At 38.4% G+C, this 14,564-nt stretch overlaps 1 protein-coding gene across 1 annotated transcript; it reads right to left on the reverse strand.

The window, feature by feature from the left end:
• Window positions 1-3,484: 3,484 nt before the first annotated feature.
• Window positions 3,485-7,793, reverse strand: LOC114360541 (uncharacterized). The gene is made up of 2 exons (XM_028315268.1): window positions 5,156-7,793; window positions 3,485-3,648 (listed from the first exon to the last, which is right to left on the reverse strand). The coding sequence occupies exon 1, from the start codon at window positions 7,635-7,637 to the stop codon at window positions 6,744-6,746; it is 894 nt and encodes a 297-aa protein (XP_028171069.1). The 5' UTR covers window positions 7,638-7,793; the 3' UTR covers window positions 3,485-3,648; window positions 5,156-6,743.
• Window positions 7,794-14,564: the final 6,771 nt, after the last annotated feature.

Consider the following 14,564-nt stretch of genomic DNA (forward strand, 5'->3'; position numbering starts at 1 on the left):
GTTGACGTACGAGTGATGACATCAGTGCTTATTGCTATAAAATTATATCGTCTACATAAGAGCTTTAGGTCTATAGCAGTTGTAAGACATGCTAGTATGACTGTAGCAGCATAGTATTCATGAGTACCTATTACGTGTAGGTGTGGTGACATTATTATGTATGACGTCTAAGAAATATATTTCTGGCTTTTACCTACCGCCTTATTTTTATGTGTCCTTTCTCCCACGCTGGCCTTATTAGTGGTTTAACCTCTAATCGTCTCTATAAATAGTATTCCAGACGCCTGTATCCTGCCACTGCTGCGTCATGGGCGCGACGCTCTGACGCCATAGTCTGCTTACCATAATATTGCGTCGCTGTCGAATTTTCGATATCTTTCGCTCATCCATCTCATTCTTATATGTAACTTTCCCAGTAGTGTAAGGGAGATGGATAGATTTCGTTTGCGAAGTAGAGTCGGGATTGTTTTAGTTGTTAATTTGTAGACACATGCGTCTCCGTTTGATTAGTCATTTGTATAAAATGAGGATATCGTTCTTAGAATCTGTAATTTCTTCAAAAGTATGACGCAGTTCTGCGATACTTGTTTATGTGGATGATTCAGTTTACTTTCGCTGGCTAGATCAATTGAGTTGGTACTTTCAAAGTAGGGTAAAGTATTGTAGGTACAGTTTTAGATATGGTGGAGTTAATAAGTTTCCCTGCCAGGTATATCATTTAGAGGCCCTTTAAATCTACTTATTTGTTAGATGCATTTGGCAGTAATTCTAAAATGAAAATTAATTATGACAACGGGTCTTTGACATAACAAATGAAATTAATGAGCTGTCAAAACCTAATAAAGATATTCGATTCTAAAACGCGATTGCTCAATAGATTTTCTTAATGAAAACTTCACTTCAAAGAAACTACCAATTTTACAGTTAATGGAAAACAAATTAAGCTTCAGGGTAAAAATTAGGTATTTTTTAAGCATTATGGTATGATTTGTAATAGAAGGTATCGAAGTAGAGGTAAGCTTACGGCTCTAAAAGACAACCTTTATTGATAAAATTTCAGCTTCACGCACAAATCGATAGTTATAACCTCTCTTTACAATACACTCGCATTCGCACACATATTCCCAACTTCATTGCCATTCCCTGCAAACCCCTGTCCAACTGACCTTGCACAAAGGAATCCGCTTGCGCTGCATACCAAATATCAACCTGAAAACGAGTAGAACCGCACGTGGTTCCCAGTAATGGTGTAAATCAGGGTCTCTCAAACTTTCGGCTCCACGAACCCCTGTTAAAGTTTCCAGGGGACAGCGAACCCCTTAACTATCTATTTAATGCACGTGTTCACCATCAATCCCTAACTTTTAAGGGACCTCTATGGTAACACATAACAGGATTTTTGTCTTCAAAGGGGTCACTTAAAAATTTATTAGGGATTGATGGTGAAAGCGGGCATAAGTCTCGCCAAGAAAATAATAAAATTTACTATTGAAGAAAAATAAGGTTTTAATTTCAATAAAAGATACCAAAAGTGCCAAAGAAATGATGCCCTTTTAATATGTGTTGAGTGTGCCTGTTTCTTGTCGCAAATGTCGTCAATTTTACGAGTATTTTTAGACAATATTTCAACCATAATTCTGCCAGCATTACGTAAATCTTGTCGCGAACCCCCTGGCATCGAATGGCGAACCCCTAAGGGTTCGCGTACCCCATTTTGAGAAACCCTGGTGTAAAGCGTTTTTCTCAGTAAATACTTGCTTGCGTGATCAAAGCGGGGTGAAGTCGATATGTTGATTGGCCTAGCGCGCCGTGCTGGCGCCCGCGCTTTATCTAAAACAATGGTTAGTTTGCTGAGCACGGGAATTGCTTCGGGTCGAGTTTCAAATTGGAATAATGGTTTTATTTATTGTTATGGTAGATGAAAATTAAAGATAGTGGATCGAGGCGTCTTTTGTTTGAGAAGTATCTTTGCCTGGTCTACGTGATTATGTACGTGGAAAGCTTGTTTAAAGTTGAATGGTAATTCTAACCCGCAGTTCTTCATAGAAAACGGTTCTCTACATATGAGTTAAAATGGAAAATGTAGATTTAACTTTTCCTTCTGCATTTGTGCACTATTTCTTTAGCACAAGTGTAACAGAACCTTTCAAAATGTAGCATATCGTCAGTGGAAAGGAAAAAAGACTAAAGCGCCAAAACCGTACTTGTGGGAAATGAGGATCAAAGTTTTTTTTTTACGAAAAAAATTCGTATCTCTTTTGATATTAATGTTAAACTGTTCTTTTAAAATGCAATCGTGTTCTTGATTTTTTGCCTATATTTTAATGAAAACACCAGGTTTGTAGCTCTTTTAGATCGTAAAATAGGTGTCGCTTTAGAAAAAGAGTTATGAAAATTCATTAAATTTTAGTCAGGGTAAAACTGCTAACCTCCATTTATAATCAAATATCCAGCAACCAATAAGTGCTAAATAGTTTGAACAACCTTTTTGATAAAAGAGAAAAAATACTTAGTGAGATACAGCTTAATAAGTAAGTCGAAGATAAATTACTAAACTACAAAATAAGATAGTCGCATGCGCCAGCGAAAAAATGCGTAAAAGCGATATTATCCATGGAGCTTACATGAATATTTGCTTACTTACGCAGACCCTATAGAACGAATATAAGAATAAGAATAAGAAAAACTTTATTTGACACAAAAGAAAACAGAAAAACAGAACAAAGGGACTTAAAACTATACACGCATAATATTTTGTGCCAAAAAGGCGCCCGCTCAGCATTAATCGAGCCACGCGTGCATGCACGCGTGCCCCGACGCTGGTTTTCAGCGGGTGACTCTCCAACCAACATTTTAAATACAAAAAACAAAACATTAAACAAGACATTGACATTGACAAGAGGGCGCCACTATCTCACCGCACCAATTTTGTATAAGCAAATGTTACTAAACTCTTACTACATTAAACGTTTTAAGCAAAAGTAATGCTTATAGATTGAATAGGTATTATGTTTTATGACAAAAAANCATCTTATTAGCACTACACCATGTTGTTAGGGAGTCAATGTCCAACTGTAAAAGATCAGCATCATTTTTAGAGTTGATAATTTTGGCAATTTTTAAGTCGTCAGCGTATAGGAAAGGTTCGGAATGTCGTAAGTGCCAGGGAAGGTCGTTTATAAAAACATTAAAGAGGACAGGGCCCAGGTGAGATCCCTGGGGAACGCCTGAATTAATATTACGAATACTGGAGTTAGAACCGTTCATCACGACAAAGAGCCCCCTTTGAGAGAGGTAAGACTCGAGCCATTTCAGTAGCGATCCTGTAATGCCGTAATCTGACAATTTCTGAATCAGAACATCATGAGGGACCCGGTCAAAGGCTTTACTCAAATCTGTGTAAATGACGTCAACCTCCTTACCAGCATCCAAGGCTTTTGTCAGATATTCTGTAAAAACTACAAGGTTAGTGCAAGTGGATCTAGAGCTCACGAATCCATGTTGGTAATTACTTATATATAGCTTAAGGTGTCTCTGAAGGTGTGGGCAGATGAGAGATTCAAAAATTTTGGCAGCTGCTGATAGAATTGATATGGGCCTATAATTTGCAATGAGGGAGTTATTGCCACTTTTATAGACTGGAACTACCTTAGCCATCTTCCAAACGGAAGGGAAAACTCCTGCAGATAGCGACTTGTTAAATATAGCAAGTAGAGGCTCCGCCAACTCCAATGCACAAACTCTTAGAAATAAAGGGGGTACATTGTCCGGTCCTGCACCCTTACAAGCGTCTAAGGATTCTAAACTAGCCAACACTTCGTCATAATATAGTAAAGGTGCATTCAGACCCAGGGCGTTTGCTTTTAGGGCAGCAATAAAGCTGGGATCAATACACTCAGCCGGGCCCAGACTACTACCATCATCAAAATATAAGCAAATGTTACTAAACTCTTACTACATTAAACGTTTTAAGCAAAAGTAATGCTTATAGATTGAATAGGTATTATGTTTTATGACAAAAAATGCTTAATTTATCCTAACATCATGCATAATTTGATTGTCATTACTTCTAACCGGGTACGGGAGTGGTAGGTAATTACTATATTTTGAATTATAGTGAACAAACGTAGGGACACTTAACAATTTTAATGACCACCACTAACCACTGGTGGGAACCTTTGGTGGGATGGACATGGTGGGTGGTGACTTACGCGGCCACCACCATGTCCATCCCACCAAAAAAGCCAACCACACACTGATAGTCTCATCGACGGACTCGAGCATAACCGGCGACAATGTCATAAGACCGTCAGAACTAGGGTTTGTACCCGGGTTTTCCCGGAACCGAAAGAACCGGGAAAACCCGGGTTTTTTCGACAGCTTAAGAACCGGGTTTTAAAAATTCAAAACCCGGTTCTTTCGGTACTTTCGGGTTTTGCATAGTTGTCTAAAATATGTTATAGGTATTAGGCATGAGTCGTCACAAGAAAATTGCGAACGTATAGAGAACCTAAAGATATCAGATTAGCTACTAATAAAGGTTACCTACTTATTGGTTTTGTACTTTGTTTTTTTTTATGAGATATGTCTATACAGTGTGAGTCACGTTAAAGTGTACATATGAAAATAGATGAAACTAGACCTATTTTTATCGACAAAAAAGAGGTCAAAAAATTTTTGAGATTTTTTTTAAATTTTTTATAGAATTTTTTTTCTTCCAATTACTTATTGTAAAGAAAACGTAATAACTTTTAAACTAAGCGGTATATCCTGATAAAATAAAAACAGTAATAATGCTAAATAACAGGCGATACTAAAAAAATACATAAAATACACAAAAAAGGCCAACAAATAATAAAAAATGATACTTTTTGAAAAAAATCTGCTTTTAAATTCGTGTTTTTTTGGTTATTTGATAAACTTCTCCAAAAAATGCCCCTATAACCGGTGGTTTTTAGTACTTTTTATTATTCTCTATTGTATTACCTTTGTAAAACCGAAAATCACATGTCTCTATCCCTATCACAACATTTGCTATGATCGTTTGAACAAAGGCCTGCCACAACATTATTCTCCGCTACAGGTAGAGACAATTTTAATTTTAACTAAAATGCTTATTTTACTTCGAAATCTTTTGTTTTTATTTTGGAACTACCTTAGCCATCTTCCAAACGGAAGGGAAAACTCCTGCAGATAGCGACTTGTTAAATATAGCAAGTAGAGGCTCCGCCAACTCCAATGCACAAACTCTTAGAAATAAAGGGGGTACATTGTCCGGTCCTGCACCCTTACAAGCGTCTAAGGATTCTAAACTAGCCAACACTTCGTCATAATATAGTAAAGGTGCATTCAGACCCAGGGCGTTTGCTTTTAGGGCAGCAATAAAGCTGGGATCAATACACTCAGCCGGGCCCAGACTACTACCATCATCAAATACAGCTGAGAAGGCATCGGCAAACAATTCACAGATACTTGAGCTATCAGATGTAGAGGTGTGTCCGTCAGACATATTAGCTGGGTAACTACTGCTGCCTCCTCTTTTACTTTTAATCAAGGTCCAGAACAACTTGGGGTTGCTAGTGATTCCTTCCTCAAGTTTATCAACGTGTTGCTTGTAACATTGAGCGGTCAATTTACTACACCTTTTAGAGACTATACCCAGTTCTATACCATCCATAGGATTACTATACTTTTTATAGCGCAGTCTTAATCTATTTTTTTCCTTGAGAGCTTTAATAAGACTGTGGCTAAACCACGGAGGGTATGAGCTTTTTTTAAGTTTTTTAGAAGGCACATACTTATCAATCACATTATTAATTTCTCTATAAAATACAGCTACCATAGTATCTACCGTATCATCCGTGTTAAATAATGAGGTCCAGTCAAGTTCTTTCAAGTGCTCGCGAATAGAAACAAAATCGGCCTTATAGAAGTTAGGTTTTTTAGTATCGCTGTTATATGGTAACCTTTTGTCCTTAAAATAGGTAATAGATACTTCTATCGGTGGATGGTGGTTATCAACTATGCTAAGCGGACACACACTCTTATTTACAATACATGATGCCAAATTGCTCAGCACAAGATCCAAAGTGCACCCAGTCTTATTAGTAACATGATTAAATTGGACAAGTTTATTTACTAAAGTAAAATCTAAAAGGGTTTTGCAAGTATTAGACAATGAACTAGAGTAGGTTTTTACATCTAGCATGGACCATTTAATTTGACGGAGATTGAAATCACCAATAATACATACAGGATGGCCAATATTTTCCATTATGTTGCTGCAATTGTTAGTAAACATTTTCAAATTGCTCAAGCCGACCGGGGGAGGGAGGTAAGCTGCACAAAGAGCCAGTTGATTAACTTTACATGAAAGACGAACCTTTAAGACTACCCATAGTTCTTCCAAGGAACTCTCCCATTCGGGAATCCGTTTTGATTGGAAGCTTCTTAAAATAGCTATCAATACACCTCCCCCATCCTTGCTGTTCAAATGTCCCGTGGATTCTCTATCGCGCCTATAAACTACGTACCGTGGATCAAAAAGCTCATTGTCGTGCATAGAGCTGTTAAGCCATGTTTCAGTGAGAATTATAACATCGTAATTATTGCAACATAAATTATTATAAAATATATGAGATTTAGTACGAAGGCCCCGAATGTTTTGATAATATATTTTTAACCCGTCGAATTTTACAATTTTTATTGAATGGTACACATGTTTATAGGCGCGCAACCCAAAATCACACAATTTTACTAAGGTCATTGAATTCCTTAATTAATATGTAACCTGAGTCGTCATTTTTTCTAGCGAATATTTTACCACTTCTAACCCATACATATTTATAACATTTTTCTTTCGCACGTAGTCTCACAGCGGCATGCAGGGCCTTATTATGAGGAGAGAGATGTTCTACCACAAATACTGGCATTTTGTCACCACCAAAGCCGAGGTGCGCCGTACATAACTTGTCGTTTGGATTGTCTTTATTAAACTTGTATGTGGCAGCAAGAACCTGGTCACGAGTCTTGGGTGAAACAAACTGAACCACTATCGATCTGGGTCGTGCAGTTGAGGGGTTAACCTTGGCCACCCGTGTACAGTTGGCAATGACTTCCTCATTTAATTTGCACTTAACAACGTGTCCAAGCTGAGAGATTATATTCATCAGGTTCTCGCTCTTGCTTTCCGGGACACATTGGATTTCAAGGTTATTTGCTCTTGATTGTTGTTCCAGATAACTTAGACGCTGAGTAAGATGAGTCACTGTATTATTTAGTTTGATGTTGTCTGCGACCAGTTCTTTTACGGTATCGGATGCAGCTTTATGTTCTGCTTCGATGCTGTCAAATCTGGCACTCATGAATGACATGGATGTTGTAATTTGCTCCATTTCCTCCTTAATTGGTGCGAGTTTTTCATTGAGGTTCTTCGAAAAACTGTCATTTATTCTCTTGTACATAGAATCGAATTCTTGCTTGAATAAATCCTGGCCAATAGAACGTACTTCATCGACAGTAGCGGCAGCCGCAGGGGGGGACGGCGCTGGAGGCGAGTTGAGAGCAAACCTTTTCTTGCTCCTAGACGTAGATACATTACGGGCCGGTGTTGTGTCAACTCTTGCAGTTTTAGGCATTTTATTTATGCATGCAGGACACTTCCAAGTTTCAGGTAATTCAGACGACTCCGTTATTGATAAGCATGCAAAATGATACTTATTTCCGCATTTACAACAGACATTAAAACTCTCGTCCTCCGAGCAGTCATTGCCGCAGCAGCCCCAGGAGCTTGTCGTCTTNATCGTCATAAATTATAGCCTATTATGTTATTCAGGGTTATAAACAATACTACTGTAAAGTTACATCAAAATCCGTTCAGTAGTTTTTGCGTGAAAGAGCAACAAACATCCAGACATCCAAACTTTCGCATTTATAATATTAGTTGGATAATAGTGTCAACCACTCAACTAAATAATAATTCCTTCTCGTGTATTTCTTTGCAAACTATTACTATAATAACGAACTAAATATAAATAAGTACACGTGGATATCTGTTTTTTCTTGCATAGTATTAAGAGTAACATTTTTCTATCATAACGAAATAAACGCAACACATGACAAGACAACCCTAGCGCGACGGCCGAGCGTGCGAGCGAGAGAGGTATGCAAAGCGAGGTACATACATGAGTTTACCTTCTGTTATATTTTGTGTTAAAACTCTCGTCCTCCGAGCAGTCATTGCCGCAGCAGCCCCAGGAGCTTGTCGTCTTTGACATTTCAAATAATAATATTAATAAATGTTGTTTACTGCGAGGAATCCGTCGTCGAGTGAGAGCGCGTTCAACCGGCAGTCGTAGCACAGAGAGTAAAGTGTGGTCGTAGTCACTCGTAGCAATTTCGTAGCTCGCCGCGCTCAGGAGGTTCGTAGTTTGCGCGCGTTCGTAGAAGTTCGTAGCACTCAAGTTCGGTTATGGTTGCTTATTTCGTCGCGCGGCTTACCGATCTCGCGGCGCAGTTGGAACACGCTCGGTCTAAACAGCCGCGAGGCCCCGAGATCGAATCCAGCCCGGCACACAAAACACGCACTCGCGCTCGACGCGACGCAAAGGTGCTCCGGTCAGACGGGGCGCAGCACCAAGCCAACAGGGGCGAAGTCCGAGGGCTCCGGTCAACAAATATCAAATATTTAACAACAGCGCGGAGACACTTCGACACGTCCGTCCATCACGAATTCACAGAGAGAAGGAAAATCTAAGCAGATTGTATTTTATTTGAGATAGGAACATCATTTCCAAGTGTCCAACAAATAAAAATGTGCTATTTCCTTCATTTGTCAACGAAGTGCATAGTCATTATTAGATAAATTATTTATTGCAAACATAATCAATTTATCGAAGTTAAAATCAATTTGTCTTATCTAATCGTCACCTATTTTCAGATAAAGTGTTCTAAGTACTGATTTTGAGTTTTATTTGAAACTAGCTGACCCGGCGAACTTTGTTCCGCCTTAATGGCAATAAATAAGCAGACTTTTTTTTTATTTCGAACGGGATAAAAAGTATCCTATGTAAAAGTAAAAGTATCCTTCTCCTGGCTCTAAACTACCTCCCTGACAATTTTCAGCTAAATCGGTTCAGCCGTTCTTGAGTTATAAGTGGAGTAACTAACACAACTTTCTTTTATATATATAGATATGTATTAGTATCTAATGGTTTTCCTTTACAAAAAATATTTCAAAACAAAGTGTTAAGTTCCCATTACTTAGATTAGATCTAGTATTTTTAAATAATATGGCAATATCTTTATTTTTCTGATCTTAAATCGGCTTTTGTATAGTAAAATACATAATATATTACGTATTAATTTTAAGAGCTTCAATTTTTATTTGGGACTATCGCATATTCATGCTATCAGACTGTGTAAACGAGTCCTGAACTTTTACATGGCCGTGGTCAGAACCGTTACCGTTCAGTTTAGATTTACGTGTTTTGATCCGACAATTTGATACGATCCCCTATAAAGATCCACCCATTGTTTACACTGTAACAAGCTTGTAACAATTACACCAGTAACCCATTTGGTGTCTAATTTAAATGGAAAATAGATTAATCAAACGGTATCAACTTTCTAGCCATGGCGATAAAATATTTAACAATAGCTCATCCTGTGTTCTACAACGTGTCCTCTTTTTTTGGGTTGGGTACCTATTTTAAATTAAACTAGTTTGTATTTCTCTAACGTTGAGATCTTATCGGGCGATCGGTTCTTCAACCCTTTAATGTATGCGTCGTTTGGAATCGGAATATTTTAGCTGTAACTAGCCATGTGAAGAGGTTTTGATGTGAAGCATATGTTCGCTGCGGCCAACTGCGCGGTTTAACCACAAAACTCAGTAAAACATGAATTCGAGAAAATGTTCTTTGCGGTAAAAATGTCTGTCAACTGTTCACATGACCAAAAGTAGGATATTTAAAGTGTTTTGTGTTAGCGTATTCTATAATTTGTTAGTTTTTGTAACCCTTACCGGGTTTTGAATTTGGACAGCCATCGCACTCCGTATTTCCACCGCGAGCACCAGAGCAATAAAGTAAGCAGTTTTACAAGTGAGTGGCCCCAGAACGAATGCACGGGTTAGCGTACGCCCGATATTCTTATTTTATGACTGTGAAAAATCTCGCAAAGAATATTTTCCGGGGTTATAACATAACGAAGCCCGTGTAACCCGGCAGATTTTGACTTCAGACAAAGGAAACTGTAATGCTTGCTCACTTGCGGAATATGGTGACCATAATTGTTAAAATAAAAAACTCGTACTTGCCTTGAAATTTGATACTCAGAAGTGTGAGGTGGCAAATGGCCATCATTAACCCACTTAACTGCCCTGTCATTTTAGTGACTGTTGATCTTTAGACGCGATAAAAAAATGGTTGACAAAAAATCGAGATCAAGATATTCTTTATGTCTATTAGACGACCCGTTTTAAAGAGGATCTCGGATACGATCTTTAGAGAAAGTGAAATTTTGAAAAATCCAGTGTTAATTCTGTTTCATGCATGCATAAGCGCGGGTGATTATCGTTCTTATTCCAACAAGCAGCAATTAGTCCATTCATGTTTATTATAATTGTGGCGGATGATTGGGGCATTTCGGTTTTGTCGACATGATTGTCAGTCAGAAGTTATGGGAACGTCATTAGCCCAGACGAGTCGTATTCAGTCCGGCCGAGAAGAATGCACGGGCAGCGACAATACCTCCACATTATGTTGTCGACTGCGTTCGCGCTCTCCAATTAAGTGAGATTTATTCATCCCCTCGATGCCATCCGACTCCTCTAAAGACATTATCAAAGATTTAACTCGGCAGGACAATTGTTCCCCAATTTTCTAAACACCTCGACAATGCTCTCGTAATTTGTTCCATCCTCTTGGCTGTTTGATTGTTTGCTCTGGGAAAACACGAAGCGTCATCGCAGCGCCAGGGTTGCCGCGTCGTACCTATTCCTCGCATTCGATATTCATTTGCTCGGTTGCTTTGTAATCGTTTACAATTTGAATAGGGAGAGGGAATTTAAATCATGTTGCCATTACGGTTTACNTGTTTACGCAGATTGTGAACGTTTTGAAGTGAAAATGATTGTTCTCTCGTGGCTGCGTACGTGAGCGTTCAACACTAAATTTGACAAAAGCTTTGTTATTAATTTGAGGTGTACCTATACTTAAATTTCAAAGAAAATCAACTCCTCAACCTTAATATTTAAAGCAGCCCTTTATGCGTCAGCATTCCTCATACTATTAATAACTGGTTAGTTAATTGGCTTCCGAGGACCGCGGCCTTTGTTATACATGAACCACACCCCGCGTTTATCTAAGCAATAGCTTATTTTAAATGATAAACGAGCTCCCAATCGATTTGAATAACAAGCAGGCAGATGCTCTTAATCCTTTTGATTTCATTAAACGCATGCGCCCCTCGGCTCCTGTCGGAAATATCACTCGAGTGAGTCTCGATTCAACCATGCATTGTTCGTAATAAGGTTCATTGGATCCCATCACGTCATTTACAGCATCCCGACCTTTAGATTTTAAGGGTATTATGCTTTTTGAACAAATTCCGTATGTCCAAAACCGTGACTGCACTGTAGTTCTGTTGGATTGTCTTCAAATGCCCTTAAAGTTTTTTTCTTGACAGAAAAATCTTTCAAATATAAAGAAATGAATATCCTATTTGTAGAGCGAACAGTATTGTGTAATCACGGGCGTTATATCCTCTCTCCCCGACGGAGATACTAATGAATTCCCAGTAGAGGTTACTCTGGAGTTCGTACCAATTGCAGCGTCATTTATTTGATCGTTTCGTTGGGGAGAGGCCAAGTGAAAAATCCGTCAACATTAATCACGTCGATACTGAAATACAATTTCGAACGGTCGAAAAAATTTACATAAATAATTTATACCCGTGAGGCAGATCGACGGTTCGGCCCTAATCCGTCGGGGACTGCTGCCGTCTTGTTATGAGTTTCCATATTGATTCCGATCGCCGGAGCCATTGTCTCTATTGCTCTTCAATCAATTACAGAATGGGATTGCTTTTATAGTTATCACGTACTCGCGCATTAGTTATACTATTTATTCGTATTGATTGATTCTAACGTGTACGTATGGCAGCGTGTAGTGGTTCTCAGCGGGCCGTAAGGCTGGCGGTACACCGATCTCTACAAGAAGAGGTGGCCTGCGCTTCGCTTCGCTTGACAGACCTTAGGCATGTGACTGTGATCGATTCGATCGGATCTCTTTTCGGACAGTGCGAGTTTTTACCAACGCTGACTGGGTCGAGAAATACCACGCTGAAGATGATGTAGTGACGCGGTTTACAAGCGTGTTGCGATGATGTATTGTCGATGTTTTGACCCCTGTTTTGGTGTTTTATTATTAATTGACTTGGGTACTTGCCGCCGTGTTGGAAGACTCTGTTTTGGCAGTTGCAGTAATTTATTTTATATGCGAACCAAAATTACATTGTGTTCCGAGAAATCTTATATTTCTTTGTTCAAATCAAATCGTATGCAGATTTTGATCTCAGTTACCAAACGTTGTCTGTGTCTTCTTTGGCGTGATAAAGCGTATCTAATTTTATTTATACTTGCGTTACAGCGTCAAGACATGGGCCCATTCAATTAACCTTAGTTAGCCGCCAATAAATAGCGGCACCGAACAGCTTTACGGGCAGATATAATTAACGTCCCGGTAGCAGCCCTGCGCAGCCTATAGGCCATTTAGCTCGCCCGCCACCTGATAAATCATTAATGGGAATCTATTTACTTTAAGACATCGACTGCCTTAAAATATTTTCGACGAAAAAGCTCTAAGAAACTCTAGGCCGATTTGAACGTACTTTGCATTTACTCGTATAGTATAGGTATAGTAATTCGTTCGTTCCTTTCAGCCGAATGACTTCGTACGTAATTACTTGAATAGAATTTAATTTTGTGACACCATAATGTTCATATTGCCGAATGAGGAATTCAATGCTTAAAATTCTATTGTAACAGATAAACGCCTGCCTAGAGATACGAACTCAAATTACGGCATAATTTATTATAATCTAACTCATTAATAGATCTAGTCGAAATGACAAACATTATATCATAATTATCATATCTGGGAAGAGATAACAACTTGCTAATATCAAAGGAATAATAAAATAAAAATTGTTTCACACGAAAAATATTAATCAAAGAAATAAATACAACATACAAATGAGGTGTACAAAAAACCAACTTGTTAATGCAAACGATTTGCTCGCTATCACGGCGATGATCGGACGTCGCGTACATCGTTTTAATAATTCCACACGAATTAATAAGGCTTAGCCACGCCTTGTAGGCGTCCACTCTATGATTAATAGAGCCGAGCAAGCGACTACCGGGTCGTGAAGAGACCGCACTTCGCCCCACTAGAAAACTCCACGCCTCGCTCTTGAACTTCGAATCGTACGTATAAACCGAACCTATTATTCTAACTCAAGGTGAGCCCGCGAACTTCTCAGACAGTTTCAGCCGTGCCATGTTATATTCAACCTCCAAACTAAAGGAAAAGTTACGACACAAAGAAGAAACTCAAATATCACATTCGCAAAAAACGATAACGTGGTCGGTAATTTAAAATCAAATTGTAATTATGAATCAGCAGAGCGGGTCTACCTATGTTTTAAATGTAGGCAACACAAAAAACAGATTGGTTCATTACTACGGGCCCCAGCTCAATTCACACGTCCACATTATTTATACCGATTACGTATGCCAATACGGCCGTATATCAATCCAAGTGTTAATATTTAAATAATAACGTCAGATTATAAATTGTTTCTCACTAGACACTTTTAATATTCGCTTTAACGAGATGCCTCAGTATTTTAGACTATATTAACGTTGTAGTGTAATAACTTGTGTTCGAAATAGCATGTTTGTAGAACCTGATGACGGTCTATTTAAAAATTATTACCCTGGGGCACGCATTTTCGATGGTAATTTTTGTTTTATTACTCTGTATCTATGTTCTCTTTGCCTTTGTGACTAATTTAAATGCGTGAGATGTATGTTAACTGCTTATTTATTTCCTTATCGTAAGCGTTTCTTGATATTTACTTAAAGTTTAATGTACCGTTTTTAATTGTCCATTGTGTTGTTGGTTTTGTTAAATTTAACGCCAACGCTAGCAAGAGTTGTTGCTGCTTCCCAGAAATTATCCGTAAATAACATTTGTGTGTAATTAGTACCTTTGCATATTACCATTTTTACCATGTTACGAGTACATGCTTACCTTCAGTAGGTACAATCGACAGCACATTGGGCTTTACTTTTTTATTGCGAAATTGTACCTATTACAACTTCTCAAGGTTCCTGTGTTTGGCTTGATGTCCCATCGTCTGTACCTACCACAGTGTAAGTAATCATTGTTCATTGTTTTCTTTTGTTCAAAGTATATATCTCTAAATATGATCCTCACCACAATGATATTAGTAGCAGCACCCTTTCACTAAAGAAAGGGATAATAAAAGATTAGGCA

Source organism: Ostrinia furnacalis, unplaced genomic scaffold (assembly GCF_004193835.3).
Source record: "Ostrinia furnacalis isolate ACB-3 unplaced genomic scaffold, ASM419383v2 OfSCF5080, whole genome shotgun sequence".
NCBI classification, from domain to species: Eukaryota; Metazoa; Arthropoda; class Insecta; order Lepidoptera; family Crambidae; genus Ostrinia; species Ostrinia furnacalis.

Coding starts and splice junctions, on each gene's coding strand:
- LOC114360541 (XM_028315268.1), bottom strand. CDS start 7,637: ATGCCTAAAACTGCAAGAGTTGACACAACACCGGCCCGTAATGTATCT.